General features: G+C 38.9%; 1 protein-coding gene across 43 annotated transcripts in view; it reads right to left on the bottom strand.

The window, feature by feature from the left end:
- Trpm3 (transient receptor potential cation channel subfamily M member 3) overlaps positions 1–16,389 on the bottom strand; it is an 819,880-nt gene that overhangs the window by 220,970 nt on the left and 582,521 nt on the right. For all 43 annotated transcript variants that reach the window (XM_036207853.1, XM_036207600.1, XM_036207631.1 and 40 more), the window contains exon 6: positions 10,418–10,589. In XM_036207853.1, the coding sequence (XP_036063746.1) occupies positions 10,418–10,589 (172 nt within the window). The remainder of the gene's footprint in view (positions 1–10,417; positions 10,590–16,389) is intronic.

Raw genomic sequence — 16,389 nt, 5'->3', positions numbered from 1 at the left:
GGAATACTCAAGCTATTTTTATAAAATGATAGTGGGAAAGGATACACAGCCAGAAGTGGAACAAAGACATTGTTGTAAACAATGGACTACAAGAGAGAAAAGAGGAAGTTTATTTTTCAAGTTCTTGCTGTGGCTTCATTAAATGTATAAGGCAACACACACACCCTGAATTTGCTCACTCACTAAACTTGAACAGAAACTGCATCTACATATAGATCTAACACTTAAGTTTGACTGAAAATACAAGTTAAAAATCAAAGGAAAAATTAGGGTTGAATTGATAATGACATGTATATGATCTCTAAAACAAAGAACCCAGGAACTAGTCATGAAGATTAATTATAGCCATAGATTTTTTTGTAATTGTCATTAGCAGACATATCCATTTATATGTTTATTAGTCCTCTGATGGCTTCATCAGCACCTTATCTCCCAGTAGCTTTATCCTATACAATGATTAGTTATCACTTCAGAATTATTCAAGTGTAAGAAAGCAAGCCTGGGTAACTGACATAAAGTGTTGGCACACCTCTTCATCTTCTCTTCAGTTTCCTCAAAGATTCCTCCCACTGAGTCAAAGAACGGGCTTCTCTCCTTCCCCAACATAATTCTCTTTTCCTTCTCACAGAGGGCCAAGGCATTTCTGGTCTTCTCCTGCCTGTTGCCAGGACTATAGCCATGTGTTGTTACATGAGAATTGCTTTCTGGGATTCATCTTTGAGTTGCCCCCATTAGGAATAAGATGGTATAGAAGCACAGCATCTGTCTTCAGATTTTTACTATTTTGTTATTTAAAATGTTAGCTTGCGTGGTGGCGTATGCCTTTAATCCCAAGACTGGGGAGTCAGAGCCAGGCGGATCTCTGTGAGTTCGAGGCCAGCCTGGACTACCAAGTGAGTTCCAGGAAAAGGTGCAAAGCTACACAGAGAAACCCTGCCTCGAAAAACCAAAAAAAAAAAAAAAAAAAAAAAAAAAAAAAAAAAATGTTACCTAATGTGTAACCACACATTCATGCACAGTACAGGTGATTATTCTGAAACTAAGAGGATCTTCTGTTGGATTAGTTAGCTTATGAGGCTAAATCAGGGTTGAGGTGTAGTCTAGTTGTCATAGGATGGCTTAGTCTCAATATGATTTCCACCACATGATACTAAAAGCTCAAAGGTGAGGCAGGAAAGAGCAAGTGCTTTTTTCTTTCTTCCATGTCACATGTATCTTTTTTGCCCTGTCCCCATTCCTTAGCACCCTTTAACATTCTTTTGGTCTCCTCTTCATTTAGATATTACATGTGTGCATTACAAACTTGGATAAAAACATGAGCGACCATGCGGTCTCTTCCTGAGCTTCCATCACCTTACTTGATACAATACTCTTCAGAGCCATCTATTTTCTGCAAATTTCATTTTTCTTTGCACATTAATAAATTTCACTGTGCATACAAACCAAATGGCCATTGTCTATTCCTCTGTTGATGGACATCTAGGCTGCTTCTGATCTTGCTTTTAGGAATAGGGCAGGAAGAAATATGAATGTACAAGTACCTCTGTGATAGGGTATGGATCCCCTGGGGTATATGCCCAGGAGTAGAATAAAATAGACGAATTCACTGCTGAATTTCATCAAATTTGTAAGGAAGATATAATACCAACACTTCTCAATTGTTCCACAGAATAGATGGGAAGGGACACTACCAAATTCTTTCTCTGAAGCTACTTATTTTGATATCAAAAACAGATAAAGACAAAAGAAAAACAAATTACAGAGCAGTCTTTCCATTGAAATAGATGCAGAAATTCCCAACACAAATCAAGAGTACTTATAAGAAAATCATATATCATGATCAAGTGAACTTTACCCCATAGATAGAGAAGTGGCCCACCATATGCAAATCAATACATAATAGTGGACTATATAAATAAAATTAAGGAAAAAAATCATTTTGCTGGATGCAGAAAGGCACTTGATAAAGCCTAACAAGCTTTCGTGATAAAAGTCCTGGAGATATTAGGAATAAATTTAACATAACTTAAAAAATAAAGGCTATGTCCAACAAACATATAGCTAACATTATACCAAATGGGAAAAGAGTGGTAAGAACTTTCTTCTAAAATTGGTTATGGAACAAGGATGTCTATTCAAACCTCTCTTATTCAATACAGTACTTCAACTCTCAGCTAGAGAAATAAGACAGAAAGACATTAAGGTGATAACGCTAGGGAAGGAAGAAGTCAAACTATTCCTATTTGTAGACAACACAGTTTTATACTTAAGAGTCTGCATACCCTACCGCAAAACTCTTAGAACTAATAAACAGTAATGCTGCAAGATACAAAATCAATGCAAACAAAACAAACAGTAGCTCTCATATATACTAACAGTGAACTCTGAGTTCTATCTCATTCATAATAGTAAAAAAGTTTCTAGGAATAAACCTATCCAAGGTTTATTCAAGACATTGAAAAACAGAATCTAAAGAAGATGCAGATGATGGCAACATCTGTAACATAATCAATTAACATAATGAAAATAATGCTATATTACAAAAAGTCATCTACAGATTTCATGCAGATTTCATCAAAATTCCAATGTCATTCTTCAGAGTATTAGGAAAAAAATTCAGACATCCAGAGTTTTCACATTCCTTACAACAGTGTAGCTTGGAAGGTTACTAAACATCCTTCACATCCAAGTGGTGACTACTACTTAGCACTGCTGCCCATCAGTGTTAGTGATGTTGATAAGTGTATTGATGAATTCAAGAGGTTCTTTGATTGATGTCAACCTTTTGGGGAGAATTGGCTCCATAGTTTAATAATAGAAAATATGAATATGTATATATATATATACATATACACATATATATATACATATACATATATACATATATACATATACATATATATATATATAATCTGCTATAGTCTAGGGATAAGAAATATATATGCTAGTTTCTAGATATACAATGTAAATTTTTTAGATAAATTGCCTCACAGTGCTTGCTTCATGAATTACTCATTTGCTGAAGATTTACATTGCTTCCCTGCCTCTAACTTCTAGAATAATTCTAAGTAATTCTAGATAACAATTGGTGTTTTTGTGTGTTCACATCTGATATCTATTCTGGTTGAACCCTGATTTATTAGAATGGTCTCTGGGCAATGTCATCCAAAGAGTGAGCTTGCCAGGGCCTCAGAGGTAAAGCAATTGCCTTTCTGGGTTTTGTCTCATCCTCATGTTAGCTGACAACTGTATACTATGGGATTTCTCTGGATGTCAAAGGCTGTGACAGGAGAGCTCCCAGCCTGGAGCACCAGAATCACCGGGCCTGAAACATCCAAAGCAGTGGTTTAGGAGCGGGTGCTGCTGAATTGGAAATTCTGATTTGATTTACATCATGGGCTGGTTCTGCCTGTTGGGCAAATCAGTGTGTCTCTTCAAATAAAAAGCAGCTTTTATACAGCCACAATGACACAGTGGTCAACTTGGGTTCATTCCCTGACTCCAGATGCATCAAGGGTTCTAATACAGAGATGCCATTGGTCATCTCTAGGAGAGAATAGGCTTCATTCTCAATACTAATGAAGTTAGATAGTACAGAGGATTTCCTATAAACATCCATCTTGCATTAGGGATTTAAGGGTATCAAAGTCCTTAAAGATTGTTAAATATTTTTAAACTCAGCACTGTTCCTAAGTGATGTTTCTTCTATATGTTTTCAAATAGCAATACATGTTTCTTTTACATGTATTCAAACATCCTAAGGGATGCCATTGGCTGGGAACCAGGAATTCATAGGAAGTTGTCTTACATACTGTAGAATGCTAGTATTCTTGCTCCTCTTCCTTGTCATTAATTAAATACCAGAGATTGGGACAACTTCAGATTCCCTCTCTCATTTTAAGTGCCTATTAGGGGAGGCTGTACCACCATAAATGAAAATTATGCAAAGGCTATCTTTCAGAGTGGTCTCCAAGTACGGTAGTAAAGGGATCAGGATATAAATGACACAGTCATGAGTGTTTACTTCTAATTATAAAAACCTTACTGTCATAAATTGCTTTAAATTGGTGTGTACCTCATAGGCACATAGCAAACTCCAAATCCAATTTAATTTTAACTTTAACCAACTGGACTTCCCTTAATCTCTTTTAACCAACTGGCTTTTTACAAAGCTTTGCCTTACCTTGTGGGCCAGTGTGTTTATAAGACTCATCTCAGTGGAAAGGAGAAATGCTCTCCCCCCAAAGCTGGGATGTATTACAGATACCATTCCATCCTACTGGGACACACCCCTTTCATTACCATTATTTTTATAGTTTGTGTGAATAAGTACAAAGTTATATATAAATAGGTGTATTGCAACAAGAACTTTATAAAAAAAAAATCTCCCCTAGAGGTTTCAAAATTCCTAAATCATTTGATCATATTTTAGGAATTCTACAATCATTTCTGTTCCTTGTTTACTTTAAAAAATAAATGTCAAACTCATTTCAATTTGCTCCTTTAGAGAAAAGTGCTCTGGCCTCATCAGGCAAGGCCATAGTTAAATGTCAGATGTTATTCCAGGGAGAACAGCATCAAATTATCTTTCTAGCAACCTGGCAGTGTGGAAACCTCAATGCACCTGGTGACACCTCTATTAACTAAACCTCAAAGCATGTGTGCCTTCAGTGGGCTGCCATGAGAGAATCCCTTAGATTGGATTTAGCCTGATGGAGAGTTCTCATTTAATCAGAGAGGAAAAGCCAGGGAATTCTAGTTTCATAAAGATGTTCTAGATTGATGTGCACAATATAATGATGTGTCCAAGCCAAGTAAAATTACCATTTGGTGAAATCTAAAAATCTAAAGTGGTAAGCCACCACCACCTTTAATCGAATGGATCCCAAAGACACCTTGAATTTGGTTTTTTTCTTACAATATCCTTTTGTAAAATTTGTAAGAAAATCTGAGGTTTTATATATTCTGGGTCAATTTGCATCAGCCCAAGTTCTTGCCCTGACACAGGCAGAATACTTGTCAGCCTAACTGACATTCACGATCTTTCCTACACAGGCACTCAGCTTCAGCCTTCTCTTTTTCTATACTGTAGACTCAGGCTATAGTAACACTGGGTTTTCAACTATTCAGGGAAAAATAGATATTTCTCGTTATTACTGCAGAGACCAAGACATTCTATCAATTACCACTTAATAATTAGTGTTAATAGATACTAGATGATACATGCCAGGATATAATTTTTGGCCTCTTTTCTCCCTTTGGACCCTCTCTATAACTGAAGGGGAAGGTAGACTCTTGAGCAGGAGAGCCAGGATGGAAGTAGTAAAGATATTCTAATGACCACCCTGGCTCTGACAAGCTGCTGAGCAGAGGCTCAGGGTCATGACTAAGGCAGTGAGGCTATATAAGCACGGTCTGTGGTTCCTACTGAGAGGGCCAGAAGGGGACCAAAGGTTTGAACTGCTACATGGTACAGTTCTTTTATGTGTTTAGCCATTTAATTACAACTATGTGAACTATCATCCTGGGCTCACAGATTCACAAACATCACTTTGGGCAAATTGCCTAAAGTCCTAAAGTTCTAGGAATATGATAATCTGCTTTCCTGTATCTACCTGCCATTGCTGTTCATAACACTTGCAATTGGCAAAGATTTCCTCTTCTCCCCAAAGTAATATTCCTTCTTTCAGACTCTTAAAAGAAAGTTATAGCTTCTGGGAATTTTCTAACCTTTGTTACTGAGAACTGCAACATCAATTTTTTTTTTTTTTTTTTTTTTTTTTTTTTGTAAGCTGAGGGTAGAATTTGGCATCAGAAGAGAGGACTGCCCAACTTTTAAGATACATTTTTTAACAGCAAAATAATATACTTTAAGTTCTATTTATTCTTTGAAAATTTTATACATGTATGCAATACATCTTGAGCATATCTATGGCTGTAGTTGTGGCCAAATAGTTCAAGCAATGGACAAGGAACTAATGTAGTTTACTAAGAGTATTTGTCTTTGTGGAGTGCATGGCTGTCAGCCAACACAAGTACTCAATGTAGTAATCAAAGTGGAGTAATAAGGATTTCCATGTCTTCCGACATTAGTAATTTTTCTGTGGTAGGGCTTTCAAATGCCTCTTCCAGTCATTTCAAGACATGTGGTGAGAAGCGTTAACCAAGAATTGCCTCACGGCTCTACAGCAAACCAGAATGAGTTCTTTCCCTCTCTATTTTGGTACCCTCATACTGTCATTCTTAATCTTTATTTTTTTTCATGAAGGAAGTGAATTTTTAAGGATTTCTAGATTACTATTTACCATTATGTTACTATTAAGCTCCAGCCCATGAATGGCCAATAGATAGAAGTATTTTGGTACTGAGATATTTCTGGCTGGGCTTGTGTGCTGTCTGGACTTCCTTCCCCATTGTCTGGAGGATCCAACAGGTGAGCTGTGTACTAAGGAAACAAGAATGGCTTTGAGTTGGTAAATGCAGGTAATACATAGTATGAGTTATTGACAGTCAGAGGGATACTCATGCTATCAAAACGTGCTCTAAGTTTGCATATGTTTGGAACTTTATCCTGAATCATACCATGAGGACACTTAGATACTCTGTTCTAGAGCAGCCCATCTATGTTTTATATCCTGCATCTGACCAGGCTTTCATCCACATACTCAAAAAACACGGTGTCTGTCCTACATTACTGTGAGATCCTCCGAAATGCATCTCTGGCTTTTAATCTTGTCCATCATCCCAATCTAATCTCTACATGACAGTGGAGTGCTGGCTTCAAGCATAGTGGTGATCATCTTTTAAGTTCTTAGATCTAAATTCCTTGTAGTTAAATCTGAGCTTTCACTAAGCTTTTCGTGTCTTCATGGAAGGCCATGAGATTCTGTTTCTGCATGTTACCCAGAATGCTCCTTCTACAGCTGTCCCTCTCTTCATTCAAGTCCCTGCTCCAATGTCATTCCTTTTACAGGCCACACCTGACTAATATAAATGACCCTCCACACTGATTACTATCAGATAACACATATTCAATGGTTTTCATTTTACCCTCTTTGTCTTTGACTTAAGCTCAATGAATTATTTCTGCTTTTCCAGATCTTAACAGTAGGTGCATACTAAGAGTTCAGTAGATATTTATTTACTAAAAGGATAATTGTCATTGTCCTTAGTAGGTTAAGTTTGCGGCTTAAAAAATTGCAGATGGTTGAGTATTCTAAAGTAGGCGACTTCTCATGTCTAAAAGAATTCACTTTTATAAACAGAGCCCTCAATAATCCTTGACAATGCTTTTCTACTGACTGGTAGAGAAGAATGTGGATGGGGTAATGGATGTCAGAGTTCATGTTAAATGTAAAGAAATTCAGTGCTTTTGTTACTAATAATTGGCATGGTGATGAGAAAGGGCTTATGGGTCTCCTGAACAGGATATACTTTATGCTTAACAGATGTGTTCTCTAGAAGTTGATGCCATTTGTGTAGGTAAACAGGCTTGTGGATAGGTTACTGCTTTGAAACTTCTCTCTAATTGATGAGGCTTGGTATTCTATTAGGAGAGTGTTGAGTGTGTCCTGATAGTCCTAGAACCACCATGGGTATAAGAGCTGGTGGGCAGGATTGCTGCTATAGAATGTCTAATTTTCAGGCAATTGAGTTCTTTGTAATTTTCATTTTGAAGCAGGAAATGCAAACATAAGTGGAATTTTTAGAGCTTGTAGAATAAAACTTAATTATTAAAGGGATGAATCACTAATTGCTAATTATGATACAAAGCAAAAAGGATGCTCAGAGAAGAAGGTAGAATGGTTATTTCAAACACGGAGCAGGGTGATCACAAAAGTTGATACTCATAGGCTGATGCGTTTTATGACCAGGTCTGCCTTGTGCCCCTTCCCAGTTCCATTCTTGGGGCTTCTGTGGTTGTCATGGGCAATTTTACATGCTGCTAAGTGAATGGAACCCTCTCAGGGGGCCTAGGTCACATCTCTTACCCGAGAAACTTGTGATTTTCTTGCCCCTTTGGGTCTGAACACAGTAAAAAGTGAAGTCTACTTTCTAACTTAGGAATCACTCACTCATCTAGTGACTTCTTATCCCAGGTTTTTTAGAGACCAAGGGGGTCCAGGGACAATACCAGGTAAATGCCAATGAGTTTAATGCCAGAATGGTAGGTTCTAACTCACGACATTTACTGCAGCTCATGGATATATCTCTTCTTAGCTTCCTGTGACTTTGGGGGTCTATTGGGCTTCTGTAATCCACTACTTCTCATACTAGCAGAGTGGGAGGCTGTGGGTTTCTATGATACCTCAAAATCCATCAATAAGATAAGCCCTTCAGCAATTGGGTACATGCTCCTCCCCTATATGCACATCCTTGGTGTGGGTTCCCACTTACGAATATGAACCCAAACTGCTGCCTTCTTTGATAGTAAAGCAACAGTCCAGTATCTCCACAAATAAAATATGATAGGTACCCGATGAGTTGTCCCAGAACTCTAAAGACTGCCTCTTGTTGGTTCTTCCCTACTGTCCCTAACCATCTGCCATGGTCACCCTTCATCCTCAGGTATCTGGGCTCTGTTGCTCACTGGCATGAGGTGATGGTTCAGGATCGTTCCTGCCTGCCCCTTGCTCAGTCCCCCCTTTTCCTGGAAGTTGTGCATTCAGCACTTCAAAATGCATCCTTCAAGGCACATAAATCATATACCAAAAGGGGTCCTCTCTGGAATGGACAAAAGTCACCCTATTGCCAGCTGTCAAGCACAAGGCTCAACTAATAGCCCTGGCTGGTCTAAGTTTGGCTTGCATATTCTCAGCTGGGAATCTACCTCATCTAAGCACACATCCAGCTCTGCTGTATCAATGATTGCATGGCTGGTTCAGGAGCTACTGTGACCTGTACTGGGATGGGCTTTGCTGGTCTAGAGAGTGTTTCTCATTGTCCTCTACTCAATCTGACCTTGAATTATTTCTTGTGTCCTTGCTCTCCTGTATTTCAGTTTCTAGCTCATTTCTCATTAAACTTTCATATCTAACCCAATAGCAGAGAAAAAAAAGTACCACTATAACCTAAAATAACTTAAAATAGTACTAATTATATAGCATCTCCCCATTCATTCTCTCAAATTCTGAGATGAAGGGGAAGTGCTTGTATTTTCAGCAAAGCTTACCACCTAGCTGATGACAGTGCTTTGTCTCTGCCAGACTCTGAATCAGTTAAGATTTTTTTTTTGGTGTTTTCACTGTGCTCTTCCCCCTAAAGGCTCCCCTTGGGCTACAGCTACACAGATTCAAGAAAGAAGTTTCCTAACATAATTTTTATTTTAGATGAACCAAATTTATTATTCGAGATCTCACTCTGAATAGGATGAAAGTGTGAAGTCTGGCTAAGTTAGCAGGAAGGACAACAGAGAGCAGGGCCTAGGAAGGGAAATGGAGGTCAGAAGGACCCGACATCCCAGCTCTGTAAGGATGGTGGCTGTAGGAAGCAAAATCCTTTTAGGGCAAAGGCAGAGAGGAGAGATGAGATTTGGACCAGTTGAATCACACAATGGCACCACACTTTTGAAAAGTAGCCAAAGAGAATCTAGTGTTTCTTGGAATGACAAACTTAGGAATTGTCATCAGCTACATCCAAGCTTCCATGATATAGATAAATACACAATCTGAACTTTCCAGTCACTGAAGCTTCACATGTCACTTTGTGAAAACAAAAGAATTTTATTCTGATAGGATCCTTAGCAGATGATCAGGGGAGCATCCATTCTTTTTACAGCCAAACATTTGTATGACAACTTCAGAACAAGTTCACAAGTCCTTAGGACAAATGATCATAGCCATCAGATGTATAGCATGTGGCATACACAAGTACACACATACATCAAAGTGCATGTGTAGCTAGAGACAGTGAATGCACACACGCATAAATATAAAAACAGTGGTAGAGTTTGAGCAAGATGTCTGCCCAGGATGCTTTAGTTTAGAAAACCATCCAAGCCCCTTGAGACTCCTCTGTGCTAAGATCAAAGCCTGATTTGTTTTGCCTTTTTTAGTTATTAAAAAAAAATGGCTTAATAAATAGCAGCTATTTCTCTGGGGTGCCTTTCTTCTCTGGGGTACTGTGAAAAGGATGTCGGAAAAGTTTGAGAGTAAGCTTATATGCATTCCTAAATCCCAGATGGGGCTGACTTTTGGATATGTGAAAAACTGAGCTTGAGCCCATTAATTGTGTTAATGTTCTCATGCTTCTACTCATGTTCCCCTGGATAACTTCCTTCACTCAATACACTGGCTCAGGGAGAACAGTGGCTGGTGCATTACATCTTCCTTGGATTTCCATATCATTGATGCACAGGCTGCTTATTGACTTAGCATATTTTCTAGAGGCACAGTAGGGGAAAGAGTGGCTTGCTTACTTGTGTTTATCTTCTGGAGCGAAATGTGCTTTTCCAGTTGTCTGCGAAGTTTCACCTCTGCTCCATATTTTCCCGTGGTCCCATTGTCAGCAAGGATGAAGTGGGAATGCATGCTGTTGAGAACGGTGAGCTTGCTCATGGGGTTGGACATGGTCTGGTATGGCCGGACTACCTACAGGCAACAAAGGAAGCCCAAGTCAGAGAGAGGAGAACAGAAGATGTGAGTCAGAGGATGAGAGAGATTGAAAAAAGCACAGGGGTTCTCTGGTAGAGTCAGGTCAGCTAACACCCTCTGGAGTTACTTTGAGTAGGAGAAAGATTAATGGTAAAATCCCATTCAAAGGAAGACTATTCTTAAAGAAGCATTTCTTACCAGATCTACAGTTTGTGCCTTCATTGTATTAAAGAGTTATACACTGATGACTGTCTCATTCAAAATTGATATCTTGTTACTGAGGCAAACATAATTTTTAAATTTAACATTTCTTTCTTTGCTTCTCTGTCATGTCCATGGCTTAATAGGTACTGTAGAAGTCATTAGTCTGGAGAACGGGGATTGGTTTCAGAAGTTGGGAAAGGGGCAGTTTTTTGTTGATATTTTGTTTGTTTTTGTTGTTGTCCAGTCTCACTTATGAACCAGAAACTGTTATTTAAAATCAATAATATCCTTAATAACACTCCTTAAGTACATAACAGCTTGATATAAAATAACCATCTCATGAGATGAAAAAGAATCAGGCCTAAAAAATTCATCTCTGTCCTCTATTTCTTTCCTATTATTATTTTAATTTCATAATGAATTGCACTCTGTAAAATAGAGCAATTTCAACAGTCTTTGCTAACACAAACCATATCTATCTCAAGCTGTTGCTTTTTAAACAGGACCTGCATTCCATGTCACTATCCTACCTGACACATTATGTTTATTTTGTAGATGAGGAAGTAAAGAAATAGTCAAGTTATCCAAAAATTTAGACAAATAATCAGAATTTGCATCCAGGCCTGATTCAAAACTCTGAGCTTATGATTTTTCCCCATGCTGCGTAGAGCAAATCAGACATACACTGTATTGGTAATGATGGCTAAAATATCTAGGTTAGAGCTTCAACGGGACAGGAAGAAAAGAGGCTGTTCAATAGGCTCACTGTTGCACAGTCTCAGAATGGTGACTTCTGCACAAAACCACTGAAATTGACAGGACAGAAACAGATGTTACTGGGCTCTTATTTTTGTGCCTTTGTACAGTGCACCCATTAATTATACAGATGAGATGTGCTTGCTTCTTCCAGCGTGTAATAACTCAGCATGCAGTGCTGGATGGAGTAAGATTGAGTCATGTGTTAAAGGCATTACAGAGTGATTTAGCGAGGGCAGTTTTCAATAGCGAAAAGCTCATGTAAATCATTTTTTAGACCTTGATCCTGATTCAAAACCTACAGTGCAATGTGCCTGGAAGATGAAATGTACTCAATAAACTGAATGAATATGTAAACCTGAGACAGGCATGCTTTTGTTCAAACCTGGGAAGGCAATGGATCTCTTCAGAATTGTTAGGTAACTGATCTGATTTAAATTTAAAATGTGTATATGATTCTGAGCTTTTGAAATGGTCTTCAGTCTTGTTATTTGTGTTCTAGTTTTTAAATATAGCATTAATATAATGCCAATGCCCAGTTTCATTTTAATTGTTCCTTATTGATTTTGAAAGTTGATAACCTTGATTATTGCCTCGAGTAACCTCATGGGCATTGGCCAGTTGCTGTCCTGTCCAGAGCAGTGAGGTGGGATTCTTCTAGAGTGGAGAGGCCTGCATTGGGAAGCCTGTCCTACAAGCAGTAGCACAGGAAGAGTGGGCAACTTGTGGTTGGAATTTCCATTTGTTGCCACTCATATTTGATCATAAAACATTCATCCTAGAGGGGAGTGCACACTAATAAATATTAACGCTTTGCTAGAAGGCTTAGCAGAAAGACTTTCCCCTGTTCTGAAAGTGCCTCTGCACTGCACATTTGGCAAAGGGAAATGCTTTAGTTACAGTGCTGATTTTCAGTGGCAGGTCCTGAGGACTCAATGCCAATCAGGCTACAGAGGGCACAGCAGCTCTACAAGAGGTAGAGGACACTGGAGTTTTGGAGGTTAAGCAATGTATGATAGTCATTTGTGCTACTTATCTCCCTCCCTCCTCTTGCTTTAATTTCTGAATCTACTAAAAGACTATTAGTAAAAGTAAAAATTTCCAGTGGGGGGAAAAGGGAATGAAGATCACTGTGAACTCAGCTAAGTAACACATCACAAAATAAGAGGCAATTACACTGTCTTTCTGTGACCATCACATCTCTTTCCTTCATTATTGAATCCTGAGTTCACTAGCGCTTCAGCCTTTGGATGTGTGACAAGCCTCTCTTGTGAAATATGGCCCAGCAGTACTTAGAGAATTCTATACATCTGCAGATTTTGATTTCTTCATTATCCAAGTCCCCTTTCTTTTGATCTTATGTGCAGCAAGTTATAGGTTGCCATATTTTGGTGGAGAGGCTGTCTGCTGAACAATAGAGGATATAAATCTGAAAAAAAAAAATTGAGTAAAATTCCCCAGTATTTCTCTCTTCTTTGGAGGAAGCTCTACCGAGTCCTGGAGCATCCCCAATAACATAAATCAAGGAAGGAATTTCAGTTCTGTCTATGCCTGTTGAAACCCGAGCCTCTCAATTTGTAAAAAGAAAATAATAACACTGCTGACCTCAGAGGGACTGGTTTAGATTACATGCGCAAAGTACCAGGCACAATGCCCAGCTCCTACCAAGCTTTCTAGAAATATCTATTCCTTTTCTAGCTCTGCTCTATCTTACCAATTATATACTTCCAGTTGTAAACCAACATCAAAACATAATATGGGATAATGACTCACTTTTGATTTAAATCGAAAACCAACCATCTGTTGGCAAAAAATGCAAAGAATGTTTTAATTTCACATCCCCCAGGCATCTACGAAGGTGATGGCATGGAACTATTTGTTGATTAACTGAAAGTTTGGAAATAATTTCCAAGTATTTCAGAGAAACATATTTCGATCTAACTTGCCTACAAAATCCATTTAATATTTTTTTTATTACAAACATGCCCACAGTCTCTTTCTATTTGAGTTACAGTCTGAATATATACAAATATTTCTTGATCTTTCTTGTGTGTTTTCCAAATAGAACAAATACTGCTTCTTAAATAACAGGAATACAAATGAACTTCTCCTTCTGACAGGTTTTAGAGGCTGCACAACCAATTTATCTCCAATAGCTTTTAGAGGAATGTGTGTTGGTATGATAGTGATGTTTTCATGATTCACCGGGTGACTGTGGATGCTTCTCAGTGGGGACTTTGTGGGGAAGTTAAATCATTAAGAGCCATAAACTCCATGGGGTAAGAGGTTCACTTTCTTTCCTGAGAAGTCAGGAGAATCAAAGCAATGTACTTGGAAGAATTGAGAAGGCAGACACCCAAATTATTTTTGAGTTTCATTCTTGAGATCATAGCCTGAATTGAGGAATCTTGCACAGTGTCTAAAAGGCCTTTTAATCAGTTTTCATGATTGGTAAGTAAGTCTAGTTAGAAGTGGATTCTAGAACCTTGCTATTCTCTGGTCATCACTGGCGACAGTGTGTAGAAGTAATGAATTTTTTTCTTGTCCCTCAAGAATAAGTGAACACATCTTTACTGGTTCACCCACTGCATACCATTTAGAACTGCACTTGGTGTTTAATAGAATTCTGGTTCATACCTCAATATACACCTTAGTTCTGAAAGAGAACACCTCTGAGGAGTGGGACTTTGCAAGATTTTATATAAGTCATTAGCAGGAAGTGTCCTTTATGTGCTGGTCATAGGCTGCTAAATGAGTATTCTGTGCATGGGCTTAATTCAGCCATTTTCAGGCTGGTTTAAGATAGCTGCTGTAGTTTTTCTAAGCATGTTCAGGCATGTCATGGTTTCATTTAGGAGTATTTACAGGAAATCAACATATAGGGACTATAGTTTGGTTTCTATATCTACTAGCTTGTAACCTTGGGCAGATAACTGAATTCACTGCTCATTAATTCATAAATTTCTGGAGGAAATGCAGCCTGGGATGGCATTATGTTGACCTGAGGACATACATGATCATGTGTCAAGATAATGTTTCCTAATAAATATTCAAGATATGCTAAGTTTTCTTATCTGTAAAATACAGATCTATAACTTCTGGAAGGTTCCGTCCTCTAACACCCAAGTCCGTGTTGGAATACAGCTGTGTTGGAAAGCATACTTCCTAATTCAAGTCAGTGGAGAACAATGGCCTAAAATGAGTGCTGGCTACAAGAGGAAAGTCATATCCTCTCTCATGCATTGCAATCTTGTCCCTCTTCTGATGCTTTGTATAGTGCAATGGCAATTTGGTTACCCGACATTCCTTTTCCTAACAGAATAGAGTTGGGATAAATTAGGTTTTTATGCCATCAATCAGAGGCTGCCTGCAGTTCCAAATTTGTTTTCTAGTGATTTGTGTATCAACATATCCCAAACAAACAGCAGAGTTTGGGATATCTTCTCCTAATAGCAACATGGTTTTAATTTAGACCAGAAGAAAATGAACATTCATTGACCATGTCAGCATGCCATGCTCCATGAGGACAAGATCCCATGGAGTAATGTTTTGTCTTTACTTTATCCAGAAAACTAAGGTTCTGAGATGTGAGATGTCTTGGCCAAATGTGTCCCACCATTCATTCATGTCTAGATCTGAAGTTCCTTTATAAGCCAGCACATATTAGGAAGGAAAACACAGAACTGTCTCATTTTAAATTTATAGAGGAAGCTGTTGCTTTTGCTGCTGGGCATTTTTGTTACTGGCTTATCTGGCTTTGGAATCCTTCAGACAACTAAGCACACTGTTTCCAATAGAGCCATCTAGAACGGCCATTTAGGAGACTGGGGGAGTCACCAGCAAGGAGCCAGATGGGGTTGTACTTTGGTGAGATAGAAATGAAAGGTGTATTGAAATTCTCTAAGGAATCTGGCATCTGTGACTGCTGGGGAAAAGCAGTACTGCTGAGAAGTGGGAAGCAACCTTTGTGTCAGAGAAAAAGAGGCATGGGGACTGAGAGACTGAAATGAGGAAAGTGAGTGGCACATGGCTTCACAATCAGAGGCATCAGGCAGCAGGGCACTGGCTGCGCATTTTATATTTAATCAGTGCAGCTGTTAAGTTTGGGTAAAGCAGGTGACCCTGAAATCCAGGCACTACCTATCAGCTCAGCAGTCCACAGGAGTCAGTCAACCCTAGGACCCATTTTCAAAGAGTACTCACATCTTTGAGCTGTGGGAGCCACACTAAAAACCACAGGTGCATCCATTTTATCTTTCTGCAGCCCTTTGAAATGTGTCCCTCAGTGTGTGCCACACAGTGTTCTGTGGCCCTCATTTTATACTGTACACTTGGATGGACACACCTCCCTTTGGTCCATTCTGAGGGGAGCCATGTACCACTCACTACTGTGTGAGAAACGGCTCTGAAGAGGGGGTTCCTTTCTCCAGCAGTCACCATGGCCCTAACAGGGGTGGATTTAAACAGTATTCAGGAGTTCCTTGAAATTCTTCTCTCAGTTTCTGTTGCATGCAATGGCTCACTTCTAAGTGATAAAGTAAAAACTGAGAGTGTGTAACCATAAAAGGTTTCCCTTCTGTCAGATCATCTACTCTGGAGAAAGCTGGTGCCACGTTGGGAAAATGGCTTTGCAGCTCTATGAAGGAGGTACATGTGATCAGGAATAACAAACAGCAACAGGCTAGTGAGCGAGCTGTGAAGAGGGAGCAGTAGTCTCAGACTATAGTGCCTGCCCAACTGCCATGTGATCATTGCCTCAGGAGACCCACATCCAGATCTTTCCAGGTAAGCCATTCACAAAGTTCTCCCCCAGTATCGGAGAAAACAGTGTTTTATT

The sequence above is a fragment of the Onychomys torridus genome, chromosome 1, assembly GCF_903995425.1.
Source record: "Onychomys torridus chromosome 1, mOncTor1.1, whole genome shotgun sequence".
Lineage (NCBI taxonomy): Eukaryota > Metazoa > Chordata > Mammalia > Rodentia > Cricetidae > Onychomys > Onychomys torridus.
Note: the sequence above shows the minus strand (reverse complement) of the source record. Positions and strands in the feature narration are given on the sequence as shown.